Source organism: Manacus vitellinus, unplaced genomic scaffold (genome assembly GCF_001715985.3).
Source record: "Manacus vitellinus isolate BGI_N305 unplaced genomic scaffold, ASM171598v3 ctg7180002429378_pilon, whole genome shotgun sequence".
Classification (NCBI taxonomy): domain Eukaryota; kingdom Metazoa; phylum Chordata; class Aves; order Passeriformes; family Pipridae; genus Manacus; species Manacus vitellinus.
In genome coordinates, this window is record NW_021938030.1 from 1 (window position 1) to 25,341 (window position 25,341).

General features: G+C 46.6%; 2 protein-coding genes across 2 annotated transcripts; one reads left to right on the top strand and one right to left on the bottom strand.

Annotated features, from left to right (window-relative positions):
* Positions 1-2,908: 2,908 nt before the first annotated feature.
* Positions 2,909-6,608, top strand: LOC115308078 (mesoderm-specific transcript homolog protein-like). The gene is made up of 7 exons (XM_029965614.1): positions 2,909-2,933; positions 3,124-3,164; positions 3,334-3,404; positions 3,910-4,011; positions 5,047-5,123; positions 5,511-5,574; positions 6,031-6,608. The coding sequence occupies exons 1-7, from the start codon at positions 2,909-2,911 to the stop codon at positions 6,146-6,148; spliced, it is 498 nt and encodes a 165-aa protein (XP_029821474.1). The 3' UTR covers positions 6,149-6,608.
* A 294-nt stretch (positions 6,609-6,902) lies between these two features.
* LOC108639356 (coatomer subunit gamma-2) lies at positions 6,903-25,035 on the bottom strand. Its single transcript, XM_029965606.1, has 14 exons — positions 24,937-25,035; positions 24,288-24,476; positions 22,926-23,021; positions 19,426-19,669; positions 14,766-14,841; positions 12,821-12,924; positions 12,194-12,319; positions 11,638-11,700; positions 10,690-10,829; positions 10,393-10,564; positions 9,516-9,613; positions 8,552-8,690; positions 8,344-8,442; positions 6,903-7,255 (listed from the first exon to the last, which is right to left on the bottom strand). The coding sequence occupies exons 2-14, from the start codon at positions 24,468-24,470 to the stop codon at positions 7,125-7,127; spliced, it is 1,671 nt and encodes a 556-aa protein (XP_029821466.1). The 5' UTR covers positions 24,471-24,476; positions 24,937-25,035; the 3' UTR covers positions 6,903-7,124.
* Positions 25,036-25,341: the final 306 nt, after the last annotated feature.

Genomic DNA, 25,341 nt, shown 5'->3' on the forward strand with positions numbered 1-25,341 from the left:
GGACCCACATCCCCCCTCAGACCCCAAATGAGATTCACATCCCCCTCAGACCCCAAATGGGACCCACATCCCCCCTCAGACCCCAAATGGGATTCACATCCCCTCAAACCCCAAATGGGATCCATGTCCCCCCTCAGACCCCAAATGGGACCCACATCCCCCCTCAGACCCCAAAATCAGGACGACCCCAGACCTTGGGGAATGTCTCTTCCTGTCCCTCGGGGGTGTTGGGAAGGATCCCAAGCGCCTCCGATGGATCCCAGCACGGAGGAGATTCCGGGAACCCTTTTTTCCCAGAGCAGCAGTTGCTCACCGAGGCAGCTCCAAATAATTCGGGATGAATAAATCCCGGGATTCCACCACGCGGCCGCTCCGGGTTTCCCACTGGGAAGTCGTGGTGGGAAGGAATCAACCCCATCCCTGGTTTTGGGGAGCGGGGGGAGAGGCGCCTCCGTGCCATTGGGCGGGACCCAAAGCCCGTCCTGGAAGGGAGGAATTCCATGGGAATTCCGTGGGAAAAGCCGATTCCCTCCGCAGACTCGGGCGGCGCCGTCGGAAGCTCCGACGTCGTGATCCTGCTGCACGGATTCCCCACTTCCAGCTACGACTGGAGCAAGGTGAGGGCAGCCGGGGGCACATCCCAGGGGGGCGAGTCAGCCCCGCTCCAGAGGAGAATTCCCGATTCCTTCCGGAGGCCCCACTCCGGGATACCCGCCCTGTTCTTCCTCTCCCAACAACCCCGCACGGGATCCAAGCTCTCCTCACATCCCCACGCTCCATCCCAAAGCTGGGAAAGACCCACAGCTGTTTACTGGAGAGGGTTTGGGTTTTTTTGGGATGGTCCAGCTGTTTATTGGGAAATTCGGAGCTCCCGCTGTTTTCCCGGAGCTGGAAAATGCTCCCGGGGTGGAGCAATCCCCGGCTGCTCCTTCTGGATGCTTTTTTAATGGATTTCTCCCTCTTCCCAGATCTGGGAAGGGCTGACCCAGCGCTTCCACCGGGTGATCGCCCTGGATTTCCTGGGATTTGGCTTCAGCGACAAGCCCGTGAGTATCCCCGGGAGGAGGGTTTTCCTGGATGCTTTCCAGCTCCAGATCCAGGCATTTTGGAGCTCAGTTTTCCCTCCCATTTACACCCGGAAAAGGGATAAGACGTAGGATAACAGGGATCAGTGGGAGGGATGAGGGAGGTTTGTGGTGGGGCCTCACTTGGGTTTGATGATCCCAAAGGATTCCTGGATCCCTTTGGAACACGGACAGTGTGGACACCACCAGTGATCCAGGACATCCAGATGATCCAGGATCACAAACTGCTGGTCTCCTGTTGATATTCCTCCATTTGGGGCTTTCTCCTGGAATTTGTGGGGTTTGATGATCCCAAAGCATTCCTTGATCCCTTTGGAGCACGAACAATGTGGACACCACGGGTGATCCAGGACATCCCATTGCTCAATCCAGGGTCACAAACTCCTGTTTTCCATCCCATTTGGGGGTTTCTCCCGGGATTTGTGGGCTCAGGCTCTCACCGGGGCCCCTCTCCCGCTTTTCCAGAGGCCCCACCGCTATTCCATCTTCGAGCAGGCCGACGTCGTGGAAGGGCTCGCGCGGCACCTCGGCCTCCAGCGCCACCGGATCAACCTCCTGGCCCACGACTACGGGGACACGGTGGCCCAGGAGCTGCTCCACAGGTCATTCCAACCCCTGGCACCCCATGGACACCATTCCAACCCTTGACGCACCACGGAGACCATTCCAATCCCTGGCACCCCTTCTTGTCCCCGTGGACACCGTTCCAACCCTTGACACGCCACGGAGACCGTTCCAACCCCTGGCACTCCTTTTTGTCCCCATGGAGACAATTCCAACCCCTGGCACTCCTTGTTATCCTCATGGAGATCATTCCAACCCCTGGCACCCCACGGACACCATTCCAACCCCTGACACTCCTTGTTGTCCCCACAGAGACAATTCCAACCCCTGACACTCCTTGTTGTCCCCACAGAGACAATTCCAACCCCTGACACTCCTTGTTGTCCCCACAGAGACAATTCCAACCCCTGACACTCCTTGTTGTCCCCACAGAGACAATTCCAACCCCTGACACTCCTTGTTGTCCCCACAGAGACAATTCCAACCCCTGGCACTCCTTGTTGTCCCCATGGAGGTGATTCCAACCCCTGACACTCCTTGTTGTCCCCACAGAGACAATTCCAACCCCTGACACTCCTTGTTATCCCCACAGAGACAATTCCAACCCCTGGCAGTCCTTGTTGTCCCCATGGAGGTGATTCCAATCCCTGGCACTCCTTGTTGTCCCCATGGAGACAATTCCAACCCCTGGCACCCCTTGTTGTCCCCATGGAGACAATTCCAACCCCTGACACTCCTTTTTTTCCCCGTGGAGACAATTCCAACCCCTGGCACTCCTTGTTGTCCCCACGGACACCATTCCAACCCGTGGCATTCCTTGTTGTCCCCATGGAGACAATTCCAACCCCTGGCACTCCTTGTTGTCCCCGTGGACACCATTCCAACCCTTCCAACCCCTGGCACCCCTTGTTGTCCCCGTGGACACCATTCCAACCCCTGTCACCTCTTGTTGTCCCCATGGAGATGATTCCCAGCAATCAGTGGGATCCCCCTTTTCCTCGTCCCTCCCAAGGCCGAGAGCTCTCAAGGGCGTGTCATTCCCGAGGGTCCCACCCATCCAAATCCCAGCAGGGATCCAGGGATGACCTGGCAGTGTCCTTGTGACCTCCTGGGCGGTCATTCCTTGGATCCTGGAGAGGTCTGGACGTGTTCCACCTTCCCCTCTGGTGTCCCCAGGTACGAGCACAATAAAACCGGGAGCATCCTGATCAACAGCCTCTGCTTATCCAACGGAGGTGAGGATCGCCTGGAGAGGCGGGATGGGGATCCATGGGATTGGGATCCGTGGGATAGGGTGGCCTTCCCATCTCCCTCACCTGAATCCCAAGGGAAGCACAATTAAGGTGCCGTGATTAGGAGGCCAATCCTGGCTCCCTGTCCCACATTCCATGGCCCCACGAGGACGGGGAGGGACCGGGAAATGGGAAGCAAAGCACCTGTGGATTTACAGCTCTGTTTTCCCGCCTCCTTCCAGGGATTTTTCAGGAAACATACCACCCCAGGTTCATCCAGAAGGTGAGCTGCTCCCCTCTCTGTCCAGCCTGACTCCCAGTATCCCAAATAAACACCAGTGTCCCACCAGGAGACCTTGTGGGTGTCTCCGGGGTCAGGGATTGTGGGAAAAGCTCTCCATGGAGACAGGATTGATCCGTGTGTCCCATCTCCTGTTCTCCTTGCTCCCCAGCTCCTCCAGGACGGGGGGTTGCTGTCCCCCCTCCTCCTGCGCCTGATGAACTTCTTCTTCTTCTCCAGAGGGTGAGCTGGGAACAGTCCACAGGGATGGGAGCCGAGCAGGGAAGCGGGAATTCGAAGGGATTCCTGGCTGGAGGGTGGGGAGGGCTGGGATGGATTTCCAGAGAAGCTGTGGCTGCCCCTGGATCCCTGGAAGTGTCCAAGGCCGGGTTGGAGCAACCTGGGATAGTGGGAGGTGTCCCTGCCCGTGGAACTGGATGATCCTTAAGGTCTTTTCCAAGCCAAACCATTCCACGATTCCATGAATTAGCAGGTGTTGGGGCAGGTGAGGGCATTCCCTGGCACCATCCCAGGAGAGATTTTCCTCTGGATTTCAACCTTGACCTTCCAGGCCATTCCCTCTCCAGGCTGGGCTAATAATAAACCACCACATGGCTTTTTCCCTGCTTTCCTTCTCTCCCACAAGAACTGGAATTCCACATTCCAGAGGCAATGAAACCCCACCCAAGCCCTGCCTTTAGGGATTTTTCCCCAAAAAAGCCCTCTCCAAACTCCCTTTTTTTCCCAGGCTTGGAGCAGTTTTTGGGCCCCACACACAGCCCTCCCAGGCGGAATTCTGGGATATGTGGACGGCGGTGCGGAATAACGACGGGAATCTTGTCATGGACAGGTAGGTCACCGTGAATTCCTGCAGGGGATTAGTTGGGACACCTGCTCCGAGATTCCCAGAGCTCATCCAGAGGCTCTCCAGAGCCTCCAGCTGCTTCTGTTGGAGCCTGGGATCATCTTCATCCCAAAAAAAAAGAGCTGGAAGGTGATGTGGGACCAAGATTTCCCACTGGGATGATGCAGGGCAGGGAAATAAAGTTTGGAATTGGATCTGAGTTTGAAATGATCCAATGTGAGAATTTTTTCATCTTTGGAAGTCAAGGGCTTGGATTTGGGGGGGGGTGTTCAAGGACTGGAGATAAATCTGTGGCAGGTGAATGGATCCCTTGGAATTGTCCCAGGAGAGCTTTGCCTCTGGATTTGAATGACCTTGATCTTCTGGGCCATTCCCAGAAGTCCCAGTGCCAAATCTCCAGTTTGGGAGTTTGGGAAGGACCCGTTTGCTCCAGTTTGGGGAGTTTGGGAAGGTCCTGTTTGCTCCAGTTTGGGGAGTTTGGGAAGGTCCTGTTTGCTCCAGTTTGGGGAGTTTGGGAAGGTCCTGTTTGCTCCAGTTTGGGGAGTTTGGGAAGGTCCTGTTTGCTCCAGTTTGGGAGTTTGGGAAGCACCAGTTTGGGAGGGACCTGTTTGTTCCAGTTTTGGAAGGTCCTCTTTTCTCCAGTTTGGGAGTTTTGGAAGCACTGTTTGCTCCAGTTTGGGAGTTTGGGAAGGACCTGTTTGTTTGGGATTTTGGGAAGGTCCTGTTTGTTCCAGTTTGGGAAGCACTGTTAACTCCAGTTTTGGAAGGTCCTGTTTGCTCCAGTTTGGGCTTTCAGGAGGATCTCTTGGCTGTGGGTCCAGCATCCCTGTTCAGTGTGTCCTTCTCTCCTTTCCTCCCCCTGGAAGAACCGAGTCACTGAACTCCGGGATGCTGTTGTGGTGCTGCTGTCCCAGGGAGATCCATGGGAGATGCAGATCCCCCCTCACCATCCGTGGCCCCGGGAGCAAATCCCAGGCTGTGCCACCCCTGGAATGTCTGTAACCAGGGATTTCTCCTCAGTGTTTTGCAGTACATCAACGAGAGGAAGCAGCACAGTGGCCGCTGGGTCGGGGCTCTGGTGTCCACCTCTGTCCCACGTGAGTAGGAATCCCTGGAATCTCTTCCTTTCCTGCTTGGGATCGGTGGGAACTGTCCCCTCCCGCTCCTCGCCGGAGCTTCCCGTCATCCTGGTGATGATGATGGAGCTCCAATCCAGGGGGAACATCCCAAACTTCCAGCTCAAGGCTCAGCCACGCCTTGGCAAGGGAAGCTTGTCCCGCTGAGCAGAGCGACATTCCCTGAGAGGCTCATTCCAGGTGCTGCTCCAGGGAAGTTCCAACCAGGACACCGGAGGCTGTTGGAGCCCCTGGATTGCTCAGGGCTCCACTGGAAGCTTCCCAAGCTCCACGTGAGGGGGGAATTTGGCCCTTGGCTAAATTTAGGGATGTCCTTGGGCATAAATTCCTCGTTCTTCTCTCTCCCAGTGCATCTCATCTACGGCCCCCTGGACCCTGTGAATCCACACCCGGAGTTTCTCCAGCTTTACAGGCAAGATCCCACCCACCACCCAGTGGGAATGTGCCCCCCTGGGGCCTCATTCCAAGGGATATTTTGGCTGCCTTTCCCTCCAATCCCGTTCTCACAGAGGCTGTTCTTAATTCCCACCTGGAACCAAGTGACTCCAAGTCGGAGCCTTGTGCAGTTTGGGAACTGTTTCCCTATTTTAGGCACCAAAAAACCCCCAAAAATCACAATTTTCAGTCAAACCAGTGCCAAATTTTAAAACCACAGAGGGAAGATTTAATCCCTGAGGGAATTTTCTCCTCCAAACTAACCTGGGGGAAATCCAGCACTCGGAAGACTGGCCAACTGGGGCTTTTTTTGATCCCAAATCCACGTTCTGGGTGGAATCCCAGCCCTGCCCTCCTCACTGGTGGCACTGGGCTGAGCCTGCTGCTGGTCCTGTGCTTAAGCTTAACTAACCTTGCTCCACTCTTCCCACAGGAAGCTGCTTCCCATGTCCACAGTGTCCGTGCTGGATGACCACATCAGCCACTATCCCCAGCTGGAGGATCCCACGGGATTCCTGAACTCGTACCTCAACTTCATCAACTCCTTCTGAGCTGCTGCCGCTCCAGTTCTCGCCCTCTGCTTCCCAGTCAGGCTTTGGGGGGCAGGAAAAAACCTTGGCTTTACCTCCCAGAGCCAACACTTTGAACTCAGGGCTGCACTCGGGCAGTTAAACCCTTTGGAACACCGGGAAAACATCAGGCAGGTGTGGGAAAAGCAAAGAGTTCCGGGATGCCAACAGCTCTCCCACCCTCTGGACCGGCCTAACCCTGGATTTAGAGGTGAACTCAGCATTAAATCAGTGTTTCTTCCTTCCTCCCTCACCCTGGCTTGGTAAAGAAACACCAGCTCAGCAGCAGAGAGGTCCCTCCATCCCCTCCCCTTCCCAGTTTTTGCTATGGGATGTTTCCCATTCCAGCCCAGTACAGGCTGCACCGGTGTTGGGAATTACCTGACATAAACCTGCCTCAGGAGATGAAGTTCCATCTCTTTTGCACATGGATTTTCCCACCAGGAAGAACCACGAAGGCACCGTCAACCTGCAGGTTTTCCCTGTGGGTTTTTTTACCAGCCTATGTTGGGAATTTAATCTGGGAATAAGGGGCTTTTTTTGTTGAACAAAACGGGCTGGGTTTGTTTTTTTTTTTTTTTTTTTTTTTCCTGGGCTGAAAACCAGGCAGAACCAGAACAAGAAATCTCTATTTTATTAACAGCGATTCGTAGGAACCCCGCCGCTCGAACCAGGGGTTATTTTCTGGTAATAAAAACTGATTTTGGACAAAAAAAAAAAGGCAAAAAAAAAAAAAAAAAAAGCCTGACTCCCATTTCCTCACCCACCTGCACACGCCCCCCTTTTCCCTTCCCATAAATTAAGTGGGAATGTGTGACACGGAGGGAAGGGGACGTGGGAACGGCCAAGCCACCGAGAATGGGACCTCGTACAAAATATCTTCCCAGATTTTTGAGGAGTAAAACCCACATGCAAAAGGACAGCCAGGCCTCTCCAGGGGCCAGGGCCCGGCTCGGCCTCAGCCCACGGCCGCCAGGATGACGTCGACGGCCGCCTCGTCCTTGCTCCTCACCGTCACCTGCATGGTCACCCCGTCCCCCAGCGCCAGCCTGGCCCTCACCAGCACGTCACAGCCACCCCTGTACACACCTGGGGGCAAAGACAGGCAGGGCTGGGCTTAGGAGAGGCTCTGAGCCAGGCCTAAGCCAGCAGCCGACAGCGAGGCAGAGGAGTCGCTGCCCCGATGGGTCGCTCCGACCCCGCGGAGCTCCAGGGTGGGGGGAGAGGGGCTGGGAAGCTGGGAAAGGCCCTGGGGGGGCTGGTGACAGTGGCCCGGGTGTGCCCAGCGGGGCAGGAGGCCACTGGCACCTGGATTGTGTTGGGAATAGTGTGGCGCAAGGTAGGGAGGGATTGTGCTCAGTTGCTGGGACCTGGATCCTCGGTCAGGGAAGGCACGGGGGGGTGGAGCGTGTGAGGGGAGGGAAGGAGCCTTGGGAAGGGGGCTGGAGAACTACCTGAGGGAGTGGGGGGGACTCACCTGAGCAAGGAGGCTCAGGGGGACTTCTGGGCTGCAAGTCCTGCCGGGCTCTGCTGCCAGGGAACAAGGGACAGGAGGAGAGGGAACGGCCTCAGGCTGGGCCAGGGGAGGGTCAGGTTGGACACCAGGAGGAATTTCCTCATGGAAGGGGTGGTCAGGCCTTGGAACAGGGTGGAGTCCCCACCCCTGGAGGGATTTCAAAGCCCTGTGGATGTGGCACTTGGGGACATGGTCAGTGGTGGCCTTGGCACTGCTGGGGCTGGTTGGACTCCATGATCTCAGAGGGCTTTTCCAACCCAAATGATTCCCTGATTCCAGGAGAAGCTGTGGGTGCTGCAGGGCAGTCCAGGAAGTGTCTTTAGTGACAGGACCTTGGGAAGGAGATGATCCTGGAACTGCCCTTCTGAGATAACCCCAGGCAGGGAATTTATTTGGGTGTCTGCTCTGGAAGTTCTCAATCCAGAGGACTCCACGAGCAGAATTCCTCCAATCCCAGACACAGAGCTCAGCCTGAGCACATCCAAGACAGCAGGATCCAACTTACTGCTTCACTGCAGCCTTTCACAGGGAAAAAACCCCCTCTTTTCTACAGAGCAAAAGCTCCCAAAACAAGAGCAGAACCTCCCAAATAATTTCCCTTCCTTCAGCAGAAATCTGTGGGGACGTGGCAACGTGGGATCCAGCAGCAGGGAACACTCACCAGCCAAGTAAAGAGTGTGGGAATTCTTGTTCTCCGGCACTTTATCCGACCTCTCACAGGGCTGCATTCCCAGGAACTTCACGATGTTGTTGACAGCTTCTGCATTCAGGGATGGAAAAAAGGAAATTACCTCCAGGTTAATTCCCTAAAAATATATATCCCAGCCTGGCAGATTTACCACCAACAAATGAGGGGCTGTCTGTCTCACCATCAAGGGTTTTGATGGAACTGAGGGCAAAGGTCTCTTCCTTCTCAAAGTCATCTCCCACTTCTTCCCAGGCCGCTGCAAAGTTGGGCTTTAAAACCTTCTGGATGTGGTCGGACACGGTCACTTCCAAGTCTTCCAGCTGAGGGGGAAAGGGAGGGAGATTTTCAGGGCAGTGGCAGGAAAGGAGCCTGGGAAGGGAAAGATCCAGTGGCATTTTGCCAGAACAGCTCTGCCATGCCTGGCTTGAATTTTTGGGAGAAGCACGTGACAGTGGCTCCTAAAAATGGGGAAAAACTGGGTTTATTCTGGTCATTTGTAAACATGAAAAACATCCACACAGAAGGGACTAAAAGAGAACAGAAAATCAGGTTCACTTTGTGGCTTAAAGCCCTTTGTAGCCCTCACTGGGCATCCACTGGGAGAGATTTCCTCAGGATCCATGGAATCACACTGGGCTGGGTTGGAAGGGAACTGAAGGATCATCCAGTTCCATCCAGGGACACCTCCCACTATCCCAGGTTGCTCCATCCTGGCCTTGGACACTTCCAGGGATCCAGGGGCAGCCACAGCTTCTCTGGGAATTCTATTCCAGCCCCTCCCCACCCTCCCAGCCAGCAATTCCTTCCCAATATCCCACCTATCCTTGTCCTCTGGCACTGGGAAGCCATTCCCTGTGTCCTGTCCCTCCAGGCCTTGTCCCCAGTCCCTCTCCAGCTCTCCTGGAGCCCCTTTAGGCCCTGCAAGGGGCTCCAAGGTTTTCCTGGATCCTTCTCTTCTCCCAACACTTCCTGACACCACCTGACTTCTATTTCCACGCTAAACAGAAGTGCGAAAGCTTGGGGTGGGAAAGACTGATTGTGAAAACAAACAGTGGAAATCATTCCTTCCTTTTTTTCCCCCTGCCTGCCCCCACCAATCCTGTCTCCACAGGGCAAGGGGAACAGGAAGCAGAGCCTGGACTCACCACGTACTCATCCTCGTAGCCATCCTCCTCTGGCACCCCCGTGTTGGGGTCGCAGTCCCGCACCGTGAACTTCATGGTGCAGCTGAAGGTGCAGGACACTGGGAAGCAGAGAGAGAAATCTGGGATAATCAGTGCCAGAGCCCTCCCTTCCCCCCCAAAAAATCCCCAGAGACTGGAATGAGTATCCATCAGAAATACGCTGATTTTAAGGGGAAGGCCAAAGGGTCGTGGGATAACAAGGACCCTGATTCCCAGTGGGATCCAGGAGGGATTCCACCAGGATTTCGGCCAAGTGGAGCACGATGCAGAGTTCAGGGAATTCTGGTTAGTCCTGATCTTGCCTGCTATTAAAGCAACAACCACTGCACTGACGAGCTGAGTCATGTTAAACCCACTGCAGATCCAGTGGTGAGGGATAAAAGAGAGAAAGGGAAGTCTCGTGGCCAGGAAAATCCCATTCCTACATGTCACAGTTGATTCTAACTCACTAAAGAGAGGAATAATTCCACTGGTCAATTCTGTAGAGTCCTAGACTACTAATATTTTTATGATTTGCATTATTTTTTAGTGTTTGTATTTTCCTTTGACTGGTTCTGATCTTTACCATCCCCAAATGTTCACGTGCTCCTCGCCTTCATTCCGGGTACTCAATTCCAGTTTCCACCACCTGCACCCTCTCAAATCTCCTTTAAATCCCAGTTTTAACCACCCAACACCACTGACTGTTTAAAAACCACCTCAAATCCTTTGCACACACACTTGGGTTCCACCCAAAACCCTGTGAGAATCCCGGGATGCCAAACCCCAAACGCTTGGGTGTCCTCCAAACCCTTCCTTGGAGGGATTTGGTGCACAGATGATCCCTCCCAAGGGGTACCTGCAGTGGGGTCGTCCTGGGGGATCCTGACCAGGGTGTAGCACATCCCAGGCTGGTTGTAGGCCAGGCTGGGAGCTGGGATGCAGCAGAGCACGTCGTAGGCGTCCGACGGCTCCACCTGCACCGTGACCCTCTCCAGGAGCTGGTCGTTGAGCGTGTTGGTGCAGTCGAACTGCGGCAGAGCACAGGACAAAAACATTCCCCGTGGAGGGTTATTCCCTGAAAACGCTCCCCTGGCAGGCAGCAGCCACCCCCCAGCTCCCTCCCATCCCGGGAAGAGCCAGGGAGATCCCTCACCTGGAAGACGATGTGGTTCGGGAAGACGTGTTTGACGCAGCGCACGAAGTACTCGGTCTCTGCTTCCGTGAGCTGGACGGGCTCGGAGCACCAGAACAGAGGACCCAGGCTCTGGAATTCTGGGATGGCTGCCAGTTGTTCTGGGGAGGGAGGAGAAGATGAAGGTTAAGGATGGGATTGCCCGCTGCTCCCACCCGTGGGGATCATCCCAAGGCGTCACAGGATCAAGGAATGGTTTGGGTTGGAGGAGAACTGAAGGCAGGGACACCTTCCACTAGCCCAGGTTGCTCCAGCCTGGCCTTGGACACTTCCAGGGATCCAGGGGCAGCCACAGCTTCTCTGGGAAATCCATTCCAGCCCCTCCCCACCCTCCCAGACAGCAATTCCTTCCCAATATCCCATCTAACCCTGCTCTCTGGCACTGGGAAGCCATTCCCTGTGTCCTGTCCCTCCAGGTCCTCCTCTGGGAGTGAGTGGGGTGGGAAGAGCTTCCTGAGGGCTCCTGGGGGTGGGAAGAGCTTCCTGAGGGCTCCTGGGGGTGTGAAGAGCCCCCCGAGGGCTCCTGGGGAAATGGAGAGAGGAGAGCAAGGGTTGTGTGAGCTGGAGGTTGGAAAAGCTGGATCATGGAATCATACAGAGTGGTCTGGGTGGGAAGGAAAATGAAGGATCATCCAGTTCCATGGGCAGGGACACCTCCCACTCTCCCAGGTTGCTCCAACCTGGCCTTGGACACTCCCAGGGATCCAGGGGCAGCCACAGATGCTCTGGGAAATCCATTCCAGCCTCTCCCCACCCTCCCAGCCAGCAATTCCTTCCCAATATCCCACCTATCCCTGCTCTCTGGCCGTGGGAAGCCATTCCCTGTGTCCTGTCTCTCCATGCCTTGTCCCCAGTCCCTCTCCAGCTCTCCTGTCAGAAAGTTCTGGAAACTCACTGCTCTTCTCCTACCTTGAAATATATCCTGGCGTGAAGGAGCCACTTTCTCGGGTTTGTTGGTCACCAGGGCAATCTCTGGGGAGAAAAAACAAAGGCTTTGTGCTCTCAACTACACCAAAACTCTGCCATATCTCCACCAAAAATTCCTTAACATGTTGGTTCCCCACATGTCCTGCTGCAAACCACTTCCAGCCCAGGTCTTCTCTCACACTGAAATATCCTTTTTTTAAATTTTTGTGAGGAAATATTGGATTTTATGGAGAGAAATAAACCACATTTTAGCCTGGTAAAAAAAAAGGGGGGGGGGGGAAGGAAAAAAAAAAAGCCACAAAGCTTTTCTTAAAACACTGTGCAAAGTCAGAATGCAAAAGGAGTTGTGCAAAAGGACGTGGTAGAAAGCCAGGGAAGTGACTCAGCACTTCTGGAAGGGAGTTCTTCCAAAGGCTGTGAACTAATAAACCCTGCTTATGCATAGACTTGCCTCTGGTAATGAGATCAGGAGAACAACAACGCCCTGAAGGCTCTGAGCTGGGCCTACACCCCATCTAGGCCCAGCCTAAAGTGGTACCTGCTTTCTGCTCGAAGATTGGGGCCGTGGCCAGAGGGACTGTTTTCATGTCAAAGGGTTTGTCTGAGGGCTCCAGGGTGTATTGGTGCAGGGCCTTCTCCATCCCAGGGACGGACACTGTCAGCCCTGCAAGGCAAAAAAAAGGCAGGAAAACTGGGTGTGAAGAGCAGGAATGGGCCCACAGGGGTGATAAAAGCTCTTTTCCCGGTGACAAACACACACAGAGCGCTTGGAGACACTGGGCAGGATAAAACAACCTGCTCTGGAGGTGACACAAAGCTGGCAAGGGTAAACATTTGCCTCGAGCAAAGTCACGCAGCGAGGATCTCAAAGGTGTCACTCTGCTCCCATGAACTTTCAGTTACAGATAGTAAAACAATTTTGCAGCCAAGGCTGGCAGCAAGACGTGTTCTCCTTGTTTTGTCACGGAAAAAAGACGGAGCAAAGGTCAAGAAACCCGCCCCAGGTGAAGGCCCAGTCAGTGAGAAAAGCCCAGCTCAGACTCCCGGCCCCGTTTCCCAGCCAATCCACACCACACTTGGCTGACTCTGCCGTTCTCAGCAAGGGCTAAAACCAGAATTAACCCGTGAAAGAGGAGCTCAGAAGTGTTTTGTCCCTCTCACTGACCGTTGAAGATGTAGGCGGCGTTCAGGGCCAGCTGCCTCTGCTGTAGCACGTTCAGGTAGAAGGTGGCTCTGTCCCGCACCTCGTCGTCGCTGTCCATCATGCACCTGGATTTGGGGGGACAGCAGGGCAAGGCTCAGCCCAGGAGAGCCCAGAGCTGAGCTTAAAGTGGCACTGGAAAGGCTGGAGTTGATATTGGAACAACACTCAGAGTTCCCTCAGTGCATTGGCAGCCAGTGGTGTCCCCAGGGATCAGCGCTGGGCCCAGTCCTGTTTAATGTCTTTATTGATGATTTAGGTGAGGGGATGGAGGGAACCATCAGCACATTGCAGGTGAGCCCAAGCTGGGGGAGTGTTGATGTGCTGGAAGGCAGGAGGGCTCTGCAGAGGGCCCTGGCCAGGCTGGATCCATGGGCTGATTGCAAGGGGCTGAGGTTCCCCAAGGCCAAGGGCCGGGTCCTGCCCTTGGGCCACAAGAAGCCCCTGCAGCTGCAGGCTGGGCCAGAGGGGCTGGAGAGCAGCCAAGCAGGAAGGGAGCTGGGAGTTGGGCCGGGCAGGGAGCTGAAGAGGAGCCCGAGGGTGGCCAGGGGGGCAAGAGGGCCAAGGGCTGCTGGGCTGGCTGAGGAAGAGTGTGGCAGCAGGAGCAGGGCAGGGCTTGTGCCCCTGGGCTGGGCGCTGGGGAGGCCACCCCTGGAGTGCTGTGTCCAGCTCTGGGCCCTGAGCTCAGGAAGGCCCTGGAGGGGCTGGAGCAGGGGCAGAGAAGAGCAGCCAGGCTGGGGAAGGGACTGGAGCCCAAGTGCTGGGAGGAGAGGCTGAGGGAGCTGGGGGGGCTCAGCCTGGAGAGGAGGAGGCTCAGGGGAGACCTCCTCACTCTCTGCAACTCCCTGCCAGGAGGGGGGAGCCGGGGGGGGTTGGGCTCTTTTCCCAGGCAACCATCAGCAAGACAAGAGGGCTCGGTCTTCAGCTGTGCCAGGGGAGGTTTAGGTTGGATATCAGGAAGAATTTCTTTGCAGAGAGGGTGCTCAGCCATTGGAATGGGCTGCCCAGGGAAGTGGGGGATTCTCCATCCCTGGAGGTGTTTAAGGACAGACTGGATGTGGCATCAGTGCCATGGGCTGGGAACCACGGCGGGGTTGGAGCAAGGGTTGGGCTGGATGATCTCAGAGGTCCCTTCCAACCCAGCTGATTCTGGGATTTGCAAATGAAGCAAAAAATTTGAAAGGCAGGAGCTGAAGTTTAACTTGAGGTTTAAACCCAAGTGGAACATCAGGAGAACGAGATGAAATCATGTCTTAACAAGAGCCCTGAAATGGGAACACTCCAGAGCTGCTCAGGCAAACATTGAAGTTATTTATGAGTAAACTGGGAATAGATTTTGTTGCTTCAAGGGGTGCCTAAAAAATAATAACATTCACATGTAGGGAAGCTCTGCAGAGGGAGAGTGAGTTTTTATGTGGGCAGGGAGGGACAGGATAAAGGGGAACAGTTTTAAACTAAAAGGGATTTAGGTTGGATATTGGGAAGGAATTCCTGGCTGGGAGGGTGGGGAGGGGCTGGAATGGATTTCCCAGAGAAGCTGTGGCTGCCCCCTGGATCCCTGGAAGTGTCCAAGGCTGGGTTGGAGCAACCTGGGATAGTGGGTGGACCCGGATGACCTTTAAGGTCCCTTCCAATCAAACCATTCTGTGATTCCATGATTTGTTACCCACCGAGGAACGTTCCAGACCAGCTCACTCCCACACTTCCCCAACCCATCCCACCTTTTCCGTGCCTGTTCCCAGCAGTTCCTGCTCCCTCCGGCCTCGCGGGGAAGGCGCAAAACCGACACCTCCCAATTCCCCCGCCGGGATCGACGACCCCGGCGCAAATTCCGGCCTCGCCGCTCCCGTTGTGCCCCCCCAGCTCTGCACAGACCCCCACACACTCCCACAGCCCCCCCAAAACTCACCTCTGCAGCAGCACCAGGATGCTGGGAAGCAGATTCTCATTCTGGGCCCCAAACTTTGCCAGGGCGCTGACGGCGGCTGGAGAGAGAGCGGGGAAGAGAACAGGGAATGCCGGGGGGAAAAAAGGCAAAGCACCCCAAAATTCCCGATTCCCAGCTTCCCACCCCACCCCATAAAACCTTCTGGAGTTGAGGGAAAGGCTAAATTGTTCCTGTGTTGTCAGTGGTGGGTCAGGGGATGTGATAAATCCGGGGGTTTATCCGGTAAAATGTCCTGTAAAATATTCTTTAAAATACTTCTAGCCTGTAAAATATTCTGTAAAATACATTTTGTAAAATACTTTTAGTCTGTAAAATATTCTGTAAAATTCTTCTAGTCTGTAAAATATTCTTTAAAATACTTCTAGACTGTAAAATATTCTGTAAAATATTCTGTAAAATACATTCTGTAAAATACTTCTAGTCTGTAAAATATTCTGTAAAATATTGTTTAAAATACTTCTAGTCTGTAAAATATCCTGTAAAATACTTTGCAAAATACTTCTGGTATGTAAAATATTCTGTAAAATATTCTTTAAAATACTTCTAGCCTGTGAAATATTCTTTAAAATACTCTTTAAAATACTTCTAGTCTGTAAAATATTCTTTAAAATATTCTTTAAAATATTCTGTAAAATATTCTGTAAAATATTCTGTAAAATATTCTGTAAAATATTCTGTAAAATACTTCTAGACTATAAAATATTCTGTAAAATATTCTTTAAAATACTCTTTAAAATACTTCTAGTCTGTAAAATATTCTGTAAAATATTCTGTAAAATATTCTGTAAAATATTCTGTAAAATACTCTGTAAAATACTTCTAGCCTGTAAAATATTCTGTAAAATACTTTTAGTCTGTAAAATATTCTGTAAAATACTTCTAGTCTGTAAAATATTCTGTAAAATACTTTTAGTCTGTAAAATATTCTGTAAAATACTTCTAGCCTGTAAAATATTCTGTAAAATACTTTTAGTCTGTAAAATATTCTGTAAAATACTTCTAGTCTGTAAAATATTCTGTAAAATACTTTTAGTCTGTAAAATATTCTTTAAAATACTTCTAGCCTGTAAAATATTCTGTAAAATACATTCTTTAAAATACTTCTAGTCTGTAAAACATTCTGTAAAATATCCTGTAAAATACTTCCAGTCTGTGAAATATTCTGTAAAATACTTCTGGTCTGTGAAATATCCTGTAAAATATTCTTTAAAATACTTCTTGTCTGTAAAATAATCTGTAAAATACTCTTTGAAATACTTCTGGTCTGTAAATTATTCTGTAAAATACATTCTGTAAAATACTTTTAGTCTGTAAAATATTCTTTAAAATACTTTCTGTCTGTAAAATATCCTGTGAAATATTCTTTAAAATACTTTCTGTCTGTAAAATATCCTGTGAAATATTCTTTAAAATATTTCTAGCCTGTAAAATATCCTGTGAAATATTCTTTAAAACAGTTCCAGTCTGTAAAATATTCTGTAAAATATTGTTTAAAATACTTCTAGTCTGTGAAATATTCTATAAAATACATTCTGTAAAATACTTTTAGTCTGTAAAATATTTCTACCCTGTAAAATATCCTGTAAAATACATCCTGTAAAATATTCTTTAAAATACTTCTAGCCTGTAAAATATTTATTCTGTGAAATACTTCTATTCTCTGAAATACATATTCCCTGAAGTACTTCTATTCTGTCAAATACTTCTCTAAAATACTTTTAGTCTGTAAAATACTTCTAGGCTGTAAAATCCTTAAAAAATTCTGTAAAATCCTTAAAAAAACCCCTTTAAAATCCTTAAAAAAAATCCATAAAATCGTTTAAAAATTCTGTAAAACCCTTAAAAAAATTCTGTAAAATCGTTTAAAAACCCTCGTAAAATCCTTAAAAAAAATATCCATAAAATTCTTAAAAAACCCTGTAAAATTCTTAAAAAAAATAAATCCATAAAATCCTTTAAAAATTCTGTAAAACCCTTAAAAAAAATTCTGTAAAATCCTTAAAAAAAATTCTCTAAAATACTTAATAAATTCTGTAAAATCCTTTAAAAATCCTGTAAAATCCTTAAAAAAACCCCCTGTAAAATCCTTTAAAGATTCTGTAAAATCCTTAAAAAAAAAATCCATAAAATCCTTTAAAAATTCTGTAAAATCCTTAAAAATATTCTGTTAAATCCTTAAAAAAAAATTCCATAAAATCCTTTAAAACTTCTGTAAAATCCTTAAAAAAATTTCTGTAAAATCCTTAAAGAAATTCTCTAAAATCCTTTAAAAATTCTATAAAATCCCTAAAAAAAACCCCTACAAAATTCTTTAAAAAAAATCCATAAAATCCTTTAAAAATTCTGTAAAATCCTTAAAAAAAATTCCATAAAATCGTTTAAAAATCCTGTAAAATCATTAAAAAAAATCCATAAAATCCTTTAAAAAAAAGTCCATAAAATCCTTTAAAACTCCTGTAAAATCCTTAAAAAATTTCCATAAAATCGTTTAAAAATCCTGTAAAACCCTTAAAAAAAATCCATAAAATCCTTTAAAAATCCTGTAAGATCCTTAAAAAAATTTCCATAAAATCGTTTAAAAATCCTGTAAAATCCCTAAAAAAAATCCATAAAATCCTTTAAAAAAAATCCATAAAATCCTTTAAAAATTCTGTAAAACCCTTAAAAAAAATCCGTAAAATCCTTTAAAAATTCTGTAAAATCCTTAAAAAAAAATCCATAAAATCCTTTAAAAAAAAAAATCCATAAAATCGTTTAAAACTCCTGTAAAATCCTTAAAAATATTTCCATAAAATCGTTTAAAAATCCTGTAAAACCCTTAAAAAAAATCCATAAAATCCTTTAAAAATTCTCTAAAACCCTTAAAAAAAATCCGTAAAATCCTGAAAAAAATTCCGTAAAATCCTTAAAAGAAAAACCTGTAAAATCCTTTAAAAATTCTGTAAAATCCTTTAAAAAAACCCCTATAAAATTCTTAAAAAAAAAAAAAAATCTATAAAATCCTTTAAAAATTCTGTGCAGCCCTTAAAAAATTCTGTAAAATCCTTAAAAAAAATCCATAAAATCCTTTAAAAAAATCCATAGAGTCCTTAAAAATATTCTGTAAAGTCCTTAAAAAAATTCCATAAAATCATTTTAAAAAAACCCCTGTAAAATTCTTTAAAAAAATCCATAAAATCCTTTAAAACTCCTGTAAAATCCTTAAAAAAAATTCCATAAAATCGTTTAAAAATCCTGTAAAATCCTTTAAAAAATCCATAAAATCCTTTAAAACTCCTGTAAAATCCTTAAAAAAAAATCCATAAAATCCTTTAAAAAAAAAATCCATAAAATCCTTTAAAAAAAAATCCATAAAATCCTTTAAAAAAAATCCATAAAATCCTTTAAAAATCCTGTAAAATCCTTAAAAAAATTTCCATAAAATCGTTTAAAAATCCTGTAAAATCCTTAAAAAAATTCTCTAAAATCCTCAAAAAAATTCTCTAAAATCCTTAAAAAAATTTCTGTAAAATCCTTAAAAAAAATTTCTGTAAAATCCTTAAAAAAATTTCTGTAAAATCCTTAAAAAAATTCTCTAAAATCCTTGAGAAATTCTGTAAAATTCTTTTAAAAATTCCATAAAATCCTTTAAAACTCCTGAAAAATCCTTAAAAAAAATCCATAAAATCCTTTAAAAATCCTGTAAAATCCTTAAAAAAAAAAAATCCATAAAATCCTTTAAAAATTCTGTAAAACCCTTAAAAAAAATCCGTAAAATCCTTAAAAATATTCTGTTAAATCCTTAAAAAAAATCCGTAAAATCCTTTAAAAATTTGATAAAATCCTTTAAAAAAATTCCGTAAAATCCTTTAAAAAATTCCATAAAATCGTTTAAAAATCCTGTAAAATCCTTAAAAAAATTCTCTAAAATCCTTGAGAAATTCTGTAAAATTCTTTTAAAAATTCCATAAAATCCTTTAAAACTCCTGTAAAATCCTTAAAAAAAAAAAATCCATAAAATCCTTTAAAACTCCTGTAAAATCCTTAAAAAAAAAATCCATAAAATCCTTTAAAAATTCTGTAAAACCCTTAAAAAAAATCCGTAAAATCCTTAAAAAATTCTGTAAAACCCTTAAAAAAAATCCGTAAAATCCTTTAAAAATTCGATAAAATCCTTTAAAAAAATTCCGTAAAATCCTTTAAAAAATTCCATAAAATCGTTTAAAAATCCTGTAAAATCCTTAAAAAAATTCTCTAAAATCCTTAAAAAAATTTCTGTAAAATCCTTAAAAAAATTCTCTAAAATCCTTGAGAAATTCTGTAAAATTCTTTTAAAAATTCCATAAAATCCTTAAAAAAACCCTGTAAAGCCCTTAAAATATTCTGTAAAATCCTTAAAAATATTCCGTAAAATCCTTAGAAAAATTCTGTAAAACCCTTTAAAAATTCTGTAAAACCCTTTAAAAATTCTGTAAAACCCTTAAAAAAAATTCCGTGCAACCCTTAAAAAACCCTTAAAAAAATCCCGTAAACCAGGAGTGGCCTCGCGCCGACACCAACAACCATCACCCTCCCACATTCCCAGCTCCCAAATCCCAGCTGGGAATTCCCAAGCCCCCCCCGGGCGGCGGTGGCCACTCACCGGCCCTGACGGCCTCGTTCTCCAGCACCACCCTGTTGAAGATGAAGCGGATGTACTTGGAGGGGGCCGGCGTGCGCGGCCCCTCCTTGCCCAGCAGGTGCAGGATCTTGGTGGCCAGCACGGTGTGCTCGCAGTCCTCGATGAACTCGCACAGGTGGGCCAGCCCGGCCTCCTTGCTCTCGGGGTTCTCCTCCAGGATGCCGATGATGCAGTCCACGATGGCCCTCTTGTACTCGAAGCCTCCCTGGGGAAAGGGGGTGGCATGTTTTGAGAACCCCAAAAAATCGAATTCCCTCGGCCAAACCCCCTCCCAACCCGTTGTTGTCTCTCCACAACAACCTTCTCTTCCGTTCTGCTTGGAATACTGATTCAAAGAAACCTCTGCCAATCTGAAAAGCACTTTTATTACGGCCGGGGAGATGCAAAAGGGGCAGGTGTTCTCCCCCAGAGCACTGCCCCGAGCCAAGAAATAACATGGCCTTTTACACAGTTTGAAAGTAGCAAGCTCAAAATTATCTTTACACACACTCTTTGTGCAGTCTGTCTTATCTAAATAGACATCTAGTTTTACCTCCTTTTCTTTCCATTATGGAGTAGTTACCTAAAGTTTTATCACTTCAAACAGTTTCAGGTTATACACATACACTCCTTTGCAGTTTGCTTTATCTAAATAGACAGTTTTACCTCCTATTCTTACCATTATAGAGTAGTTACCTAAAGTTTTATCACTTCAAACAGTTTCAGGTTATACACCCTTCTCTACGTGCTAAAAGCTTTTCCCTGTTCTCTAAGCTTTTTATCTCAATTGCCCACAGTTTGGTCAGAGGCTTTTAAGCAGTTTTACATTTTGCAAAGTCACACCTTCACAGCTAAATATCTAATATTTTATTTCATTCTCTATTTCAATATGTTTCTATTTTTGCAGAAGGGCCCGTTGGGTAAAACCTCAAAACTTCAAGGGTCACCACCCCCTGGGGTTTTACCATTTTGGGACTGCAGGGGGAAAATTCTGTAAAATCCTTAAAAAAAACCCAATTCGCAAAATCCTTTAAAAATCCTGTAAGATCTTTAAAAAAATTCCATGAAATCGTTTAAAAATTCTGTAAAATCCTTAAAAAAAAAAGATTTGCAAAAATCCTTAAAAAATTCTGTAAAATCCTTTTAAAAATTCCATAAAATCGTTCAAAAATTCTGTAAAATCCTTAAAAAAAATTCCATAAAATCTTTTGAAGATTCTGTAAAATCCTTAAAAAAAACAATTCGCAAAATCCTTTAAAAATCCTGTAAGATCTTTAAAAAAAGTTCCATAAAATCGTTTAAAAATTCTGTAAAATCCTTAAAAAAAAAGATTCGCAAAATCCTTAAAAAATTCTGTAAAATCCTTTAAAAAAGTTCCATAAAATCGTTTAAAAATTCTGTAAAATCCTTAAAAAAAAATGATTCGCAAAATCCTTTAAAAATCCTGTAAAATCTTTTTAAAAAAATTCCATAAAATAGTTTAAAAATTCTGTAAAATCCTTAAAAAAACCAATTTGCAAAATCCTTTAAAAATCCTGTAAAATCTTTAAAAAAAATTCCATGAAATTATTTAAAAATTCTGTAAAATCCTTAAAAAAAATTCCATAAAATCTTTTGAAGATTCTGTAAAATCCTTAAAAAAAACAATTCGCAAAATCCTTTAAAAATCCTGTAAGATCTTTCAAAAAAATTCCATAAAATCGCTTAGAAATTCTGTAAAATCTTTAAAATAAATTCTCTAAAATCCTTTAAAAATCCTATAAGATCTTTTAAAAAACATTCCATAAAATCATTCAAAAATTCTGTAAAATCCTTAAAAAAAACAATTCGCAAAATCCTTTAAAAATCCTGTAAAATCTTTAAAAAAAAATTCCATAAAATCATTTAAAAATTCTGTAAAATCCTTAAACAAAAATAAATCTGTAAAATCCTTTAAAAAACCCATAAAATATTTTTAAAATTCTGTAAAACCCTTCAAAAATTCTGTAAAATATCCTGCAAAATATTTTATGCTGTAAAATACTTCAAGTCCGTAAAATATTCTGTAAGATACTTCTAGTCTGTAAAATACTTCTGCTCTCTAAAATCCTTAAAAAATTCTGTAAAATCCTTTTAAAAAATTCCATAAAATCGTTCAAATATTCTGTAAAATCCTTAAAAAAACCAATTTGCAAAATCCTTTAAAAATCCTGTAAGATCTTTAAAAAAATTCCAGAAAATCCTTTAAAAATTCTGTAAAATCCTTAAAAAAAATTTGCAAAATCCTTTAAAAATCCTGTAAGATCTCTAAAAAAATTCCATGAAATCGTTTAGAAATTCTGTAAAATCCTTAAAAAAAAATAAATCTGTAAAATCCTTTAGAAAACCCATAAAATATTTTAAAAATTCTGTAAAACCCTTCAAAAATTCTGTAAAACATCCTGCAAAATATTTTATGCTGTAAAATACTTCAAGTCCGTAAAATATTCTCTAAGATACTTCTAGTCTGTAAAATACTTCTATTCTTTCCATGATCCACATCCCACACAGGACATCCTTCAGTCCCTGCACTTTCCAGGATCCACATCCCACACAGGAGACCCTCCAGTCCCTGCACCTTCCATAGCACATCTGAGAGGACACCCTTCAGTCCCTGCACTTTCCAGGATCCACATTTGGGAGGAGACCCTTCAGTCCCTGCACTTTCCAGGATCCACATCTGGGAGGAGACCCTTCAGTCCCTGCACTTTCCAGGATCCACATTCCACACAGGACATCCTTTAGTCCCTGCACTTTCCAGGATCCACATTTGGGAGGAGATCCTTCAGTCCCTGCACTTTCCAGGATCCACATTCCACACAGGACATCCTTTAGTCCCTGCACTTTCCAGGATCCACATCCCACACAGGAGACCCTTCAGTCCCTGCACTTTCCATCATCCACATCTGAGAGGAGACCCTTCAGTCCCTGCACTTTCCAGGATCCACATTTGGGAGGAGACCCTTCAGTCCCTGCACTTTCCAGGATCCACATCCCACACAGGAGACCCTTCAGTCCCTGCACTTTCCAGGATCCACATCTGACAGGAGACCCTTCAGTCCCTGCACTTTCCAGGATCCACATCTGACCCAGGAGATCCTTCAGTCCCTGCACTTTCCATCATCCATATCCCACACAGGAGACCCTTCAGTCCCTGCACTTTCCATCATCCACATTTCAGAGGAGACCCTTCAGTCCCTGCACTTTCCAGGGCCCACATCTGACCCAGGAGACCCTCCAGTCCCTGCACTTTCCAGGATCCACATTCAGGAGGAGACCCTTCAGTCCCTGCACTTTCCAGGATCCACATCCCACACAGGACACCCTTCAGTCCCTGCACTTTCCATCATCCACATCCCACACAGGAGACCCTTCAGCCCTTGCACTTTCCATCTGACCCAGGAGACCCTTCACCCCCCAAACCAGAGCCCCCCAGTGCCCCCTGCTCCAGGTGCCCCACGTACATCATCCCTGAGCATGTTGGACAGGAAGGTCATCATGACGCTGTGCTTCCGAGGGTACTTCTGGCACAGGGCACTGATGGCCTGCACCACCACCACCTGCAGAGCAACACACGAGGACAGCACTCAGGGTTGGTTTTCCATGGAAAACGTGGGGTTTTATCTCAATTTGATGAAGTTCATGGCCAAGGATAAAAATCAGGTGGTGGATTCTCAGAGTAACAACCTCCTGTCAGCCTGGCTTTGCTAGAGGGACTGGAATTTGGGATGGACTACAAACCTGATCTTAACCTCCCAAGTCTTTTTTGCCTTGAAAACCCTCTTCCAATTTCAAATTTGTCTGGTATTTAATTTTCTCATTAAAAACAAGAATTTAAGGCCACTGTGAGCACACAGTGACTCTGCTGTGCTCCTCAGGGCACCTCCATGATGGAAAAGGGACAGGTGATCCATCCTGAACCAATTTATTACCAGAATTTATAACCCTGAAGTATTATATATTTATAAACTTTAAAAACTAGGTAGAAATTTCATAATTCGTGCTGTTTGCTAAATATGTATCAGACTGAAATGATACAGGTTCAACCAGGACAGTTAAAATCCCTCTTCCTCCCCAAAGAGGAAACCAGAAGGTGGGATAAGGTTTTGCAGGATATTGCACAGGAGCCAGGAATCCACCAAAGGACATTTATCCTTTCTTGGAGAGTTGGGAAGAAAGGGCAGAGCCAGGAATCCACCAAATGACATTTATCCTCTCCTGAAGTGCTGGGAGGAAAGGACAGAGCCAGGAATCCACCAAAGAATATTTATCCTTTCCTGGAGTGCTTGGGAGGAAAAGGACACAACATGGAATCCACCAAATGACAACTCTAGCCCTTCTTGGAATGGTGGGAAGAAAGGACAGAGCCAGGAATCCACCAAAGGATATTTATCCTTTCCTGGAGTGCTGGGAGGAAAGGGCAGAGTCAGGAATCCACCAAAGGATATTTATCCTTTCTTGGGGTGGTGACAGGAAAGGACAGAGCCAGGAATCCACCAAAGGATATTTATCCTTTCCTGGAGTGCTGGGAAGAAAGGACAGAGTCAGGAATTCACCAAATAACAATTATTCTTTCTTGGAGTGCTGAGAGGAAAGGGCAGAGCCAGGAATCCACCAAAGGACATTTATCCTTTTTGGGAGGAAAGGACAGAGGATATTTAAGCTGGAAAGCAGAGCATTACACCCCAACTTCAACCTGGCTGTGCTCTAGCAGACCAAGCCACGGCCGGATTAAAAATAAAACAACGACGGGAAAAGCTTCGTAAAAAACAAGAAATGGGAGAAAAACCTGCAGGTGGCAAGAGCAGAGGCCTCCAGTGGCACACCTTAAACTCATCTGAGATCTCTGACACGAAGGAGGAGATCTGCTTCATGAGCCTGTCCACGCTGCTCTCGCTGCCCGTCTTGAGCAGCGTGGTGATGGCCAAGGTGGCGATGCTGCGGTTGGAGTCGGTGATCAGGTTCTCCAGGTCCAGGTTGCAGGCAGTGACTGCAGAGGGATGTTTCATGGCCACCTGCAAGGAAAGGCAGAGTCCCAGTTACATGGCAGCAACATCCCAAAGGCCAAAGATTTCGGGTGCGAGCGAGGCTCGGCTCGAAGATTTTGACGTAACGCGCGGGTTCTTTTGCGTCAGCATTTCGAGTGACTTTGAGTCACAAAGTGCTGCTGTGCAGCTCTGAAATCAAGGTGTTACTTCCTTCCCACGGATTTTGCAGGGTTAAATAGCCAGCACTCTGCTTCCTCACAGCTGAGAGCTCACAAGTTACCAAACCACAGCTCGTTGTATCCCCTGCCTGCGGTCCAAAAATGAGCAAGCGTGGCCTGGATGCAGAAAGGATTTCTGACACCCCAGGATATCCAGCATGGGAAAGGCAATTCTCCAGCCTGGAGCAGCTCCAGGTAGAGTAATCACATCATTGGGGTGGTGTGGAGGTTAAAACTTGAGGTAGCTCAGAGGTTTTGGGAGCACTCACTTTGTTCAGGGTGCGAACGGCCGCGTATCTCAGGACGGGCTTGGAGGAACTACAGAAAAGCTGCAACACTGGGAAAGGAAAAGAGAGTTTCTTTCAAAGGAAGGGAATAGAGAGGGAAATCTAATCCATCTCCACTCAGCTATGCTAAATATTCATGCAGCTTTGTGCATAATTCAGCAGGTTAAAAATAACCTCCTGGGTTTTATCTCCGGATCAATAACAGGGGGGTGGCACAGTTGGCTGGGGCACGGCTGGGCATCCAGTTCTCTTCTACTTCCCAGGGCCTAAAGGGGCTCCAGGAGAGCTGGAGAGGGACTGGGGACAAGGCAGGGAGGGACAGGACACAGGGAATGGTTTCCCAGTGCCAGAGGGCAGGGAGAGAGGGGATATTGGGAAGGAATTGCT

Coding starts and splice junctions, on each gene's coding strand:
- LOC115308078 (XM_029965614.1), top strand. CDS start 2,909: ATGGGGATCCATGGGATTGGGATCC. Junction 3,165..3,333: donor ACCCCAGGTTCATCCAGAAG/GTGAGCTGCTCC, acceptor CTTGCTCCCCAG/CTCCTCCAGGACGGGGGGTT. Junction 3,405..3,909: donor TTCTTCTTCTTCTCCAGAGG/GTGAGCTGGGAA, acceptor TTTTTTTCCCAG/GCTTGGAGCAGTTTTTGGGC.
- LOC108639356 (XM_029965606.1), bottom strand. CDS start 24,470: ATGAAACATCCCTCTGCAGTCACTGCCTGCAACCTGGACCTGGAGAAC. Junction 9,614..10,392: donor CCAGGACGACCCCACTGCAG/GTACCCCTTGGG, acceptor TCTGCTTCCCAG/TGTCCTGCACCTTCAGCTGC. Junction 7,256..8,343: donor CCACACTCTTTACTTGGCTG/GTGAGTGTTCCC, acceptor CTTTGCCCCCAG/GTGTGTACAGGGGTGGCTGT.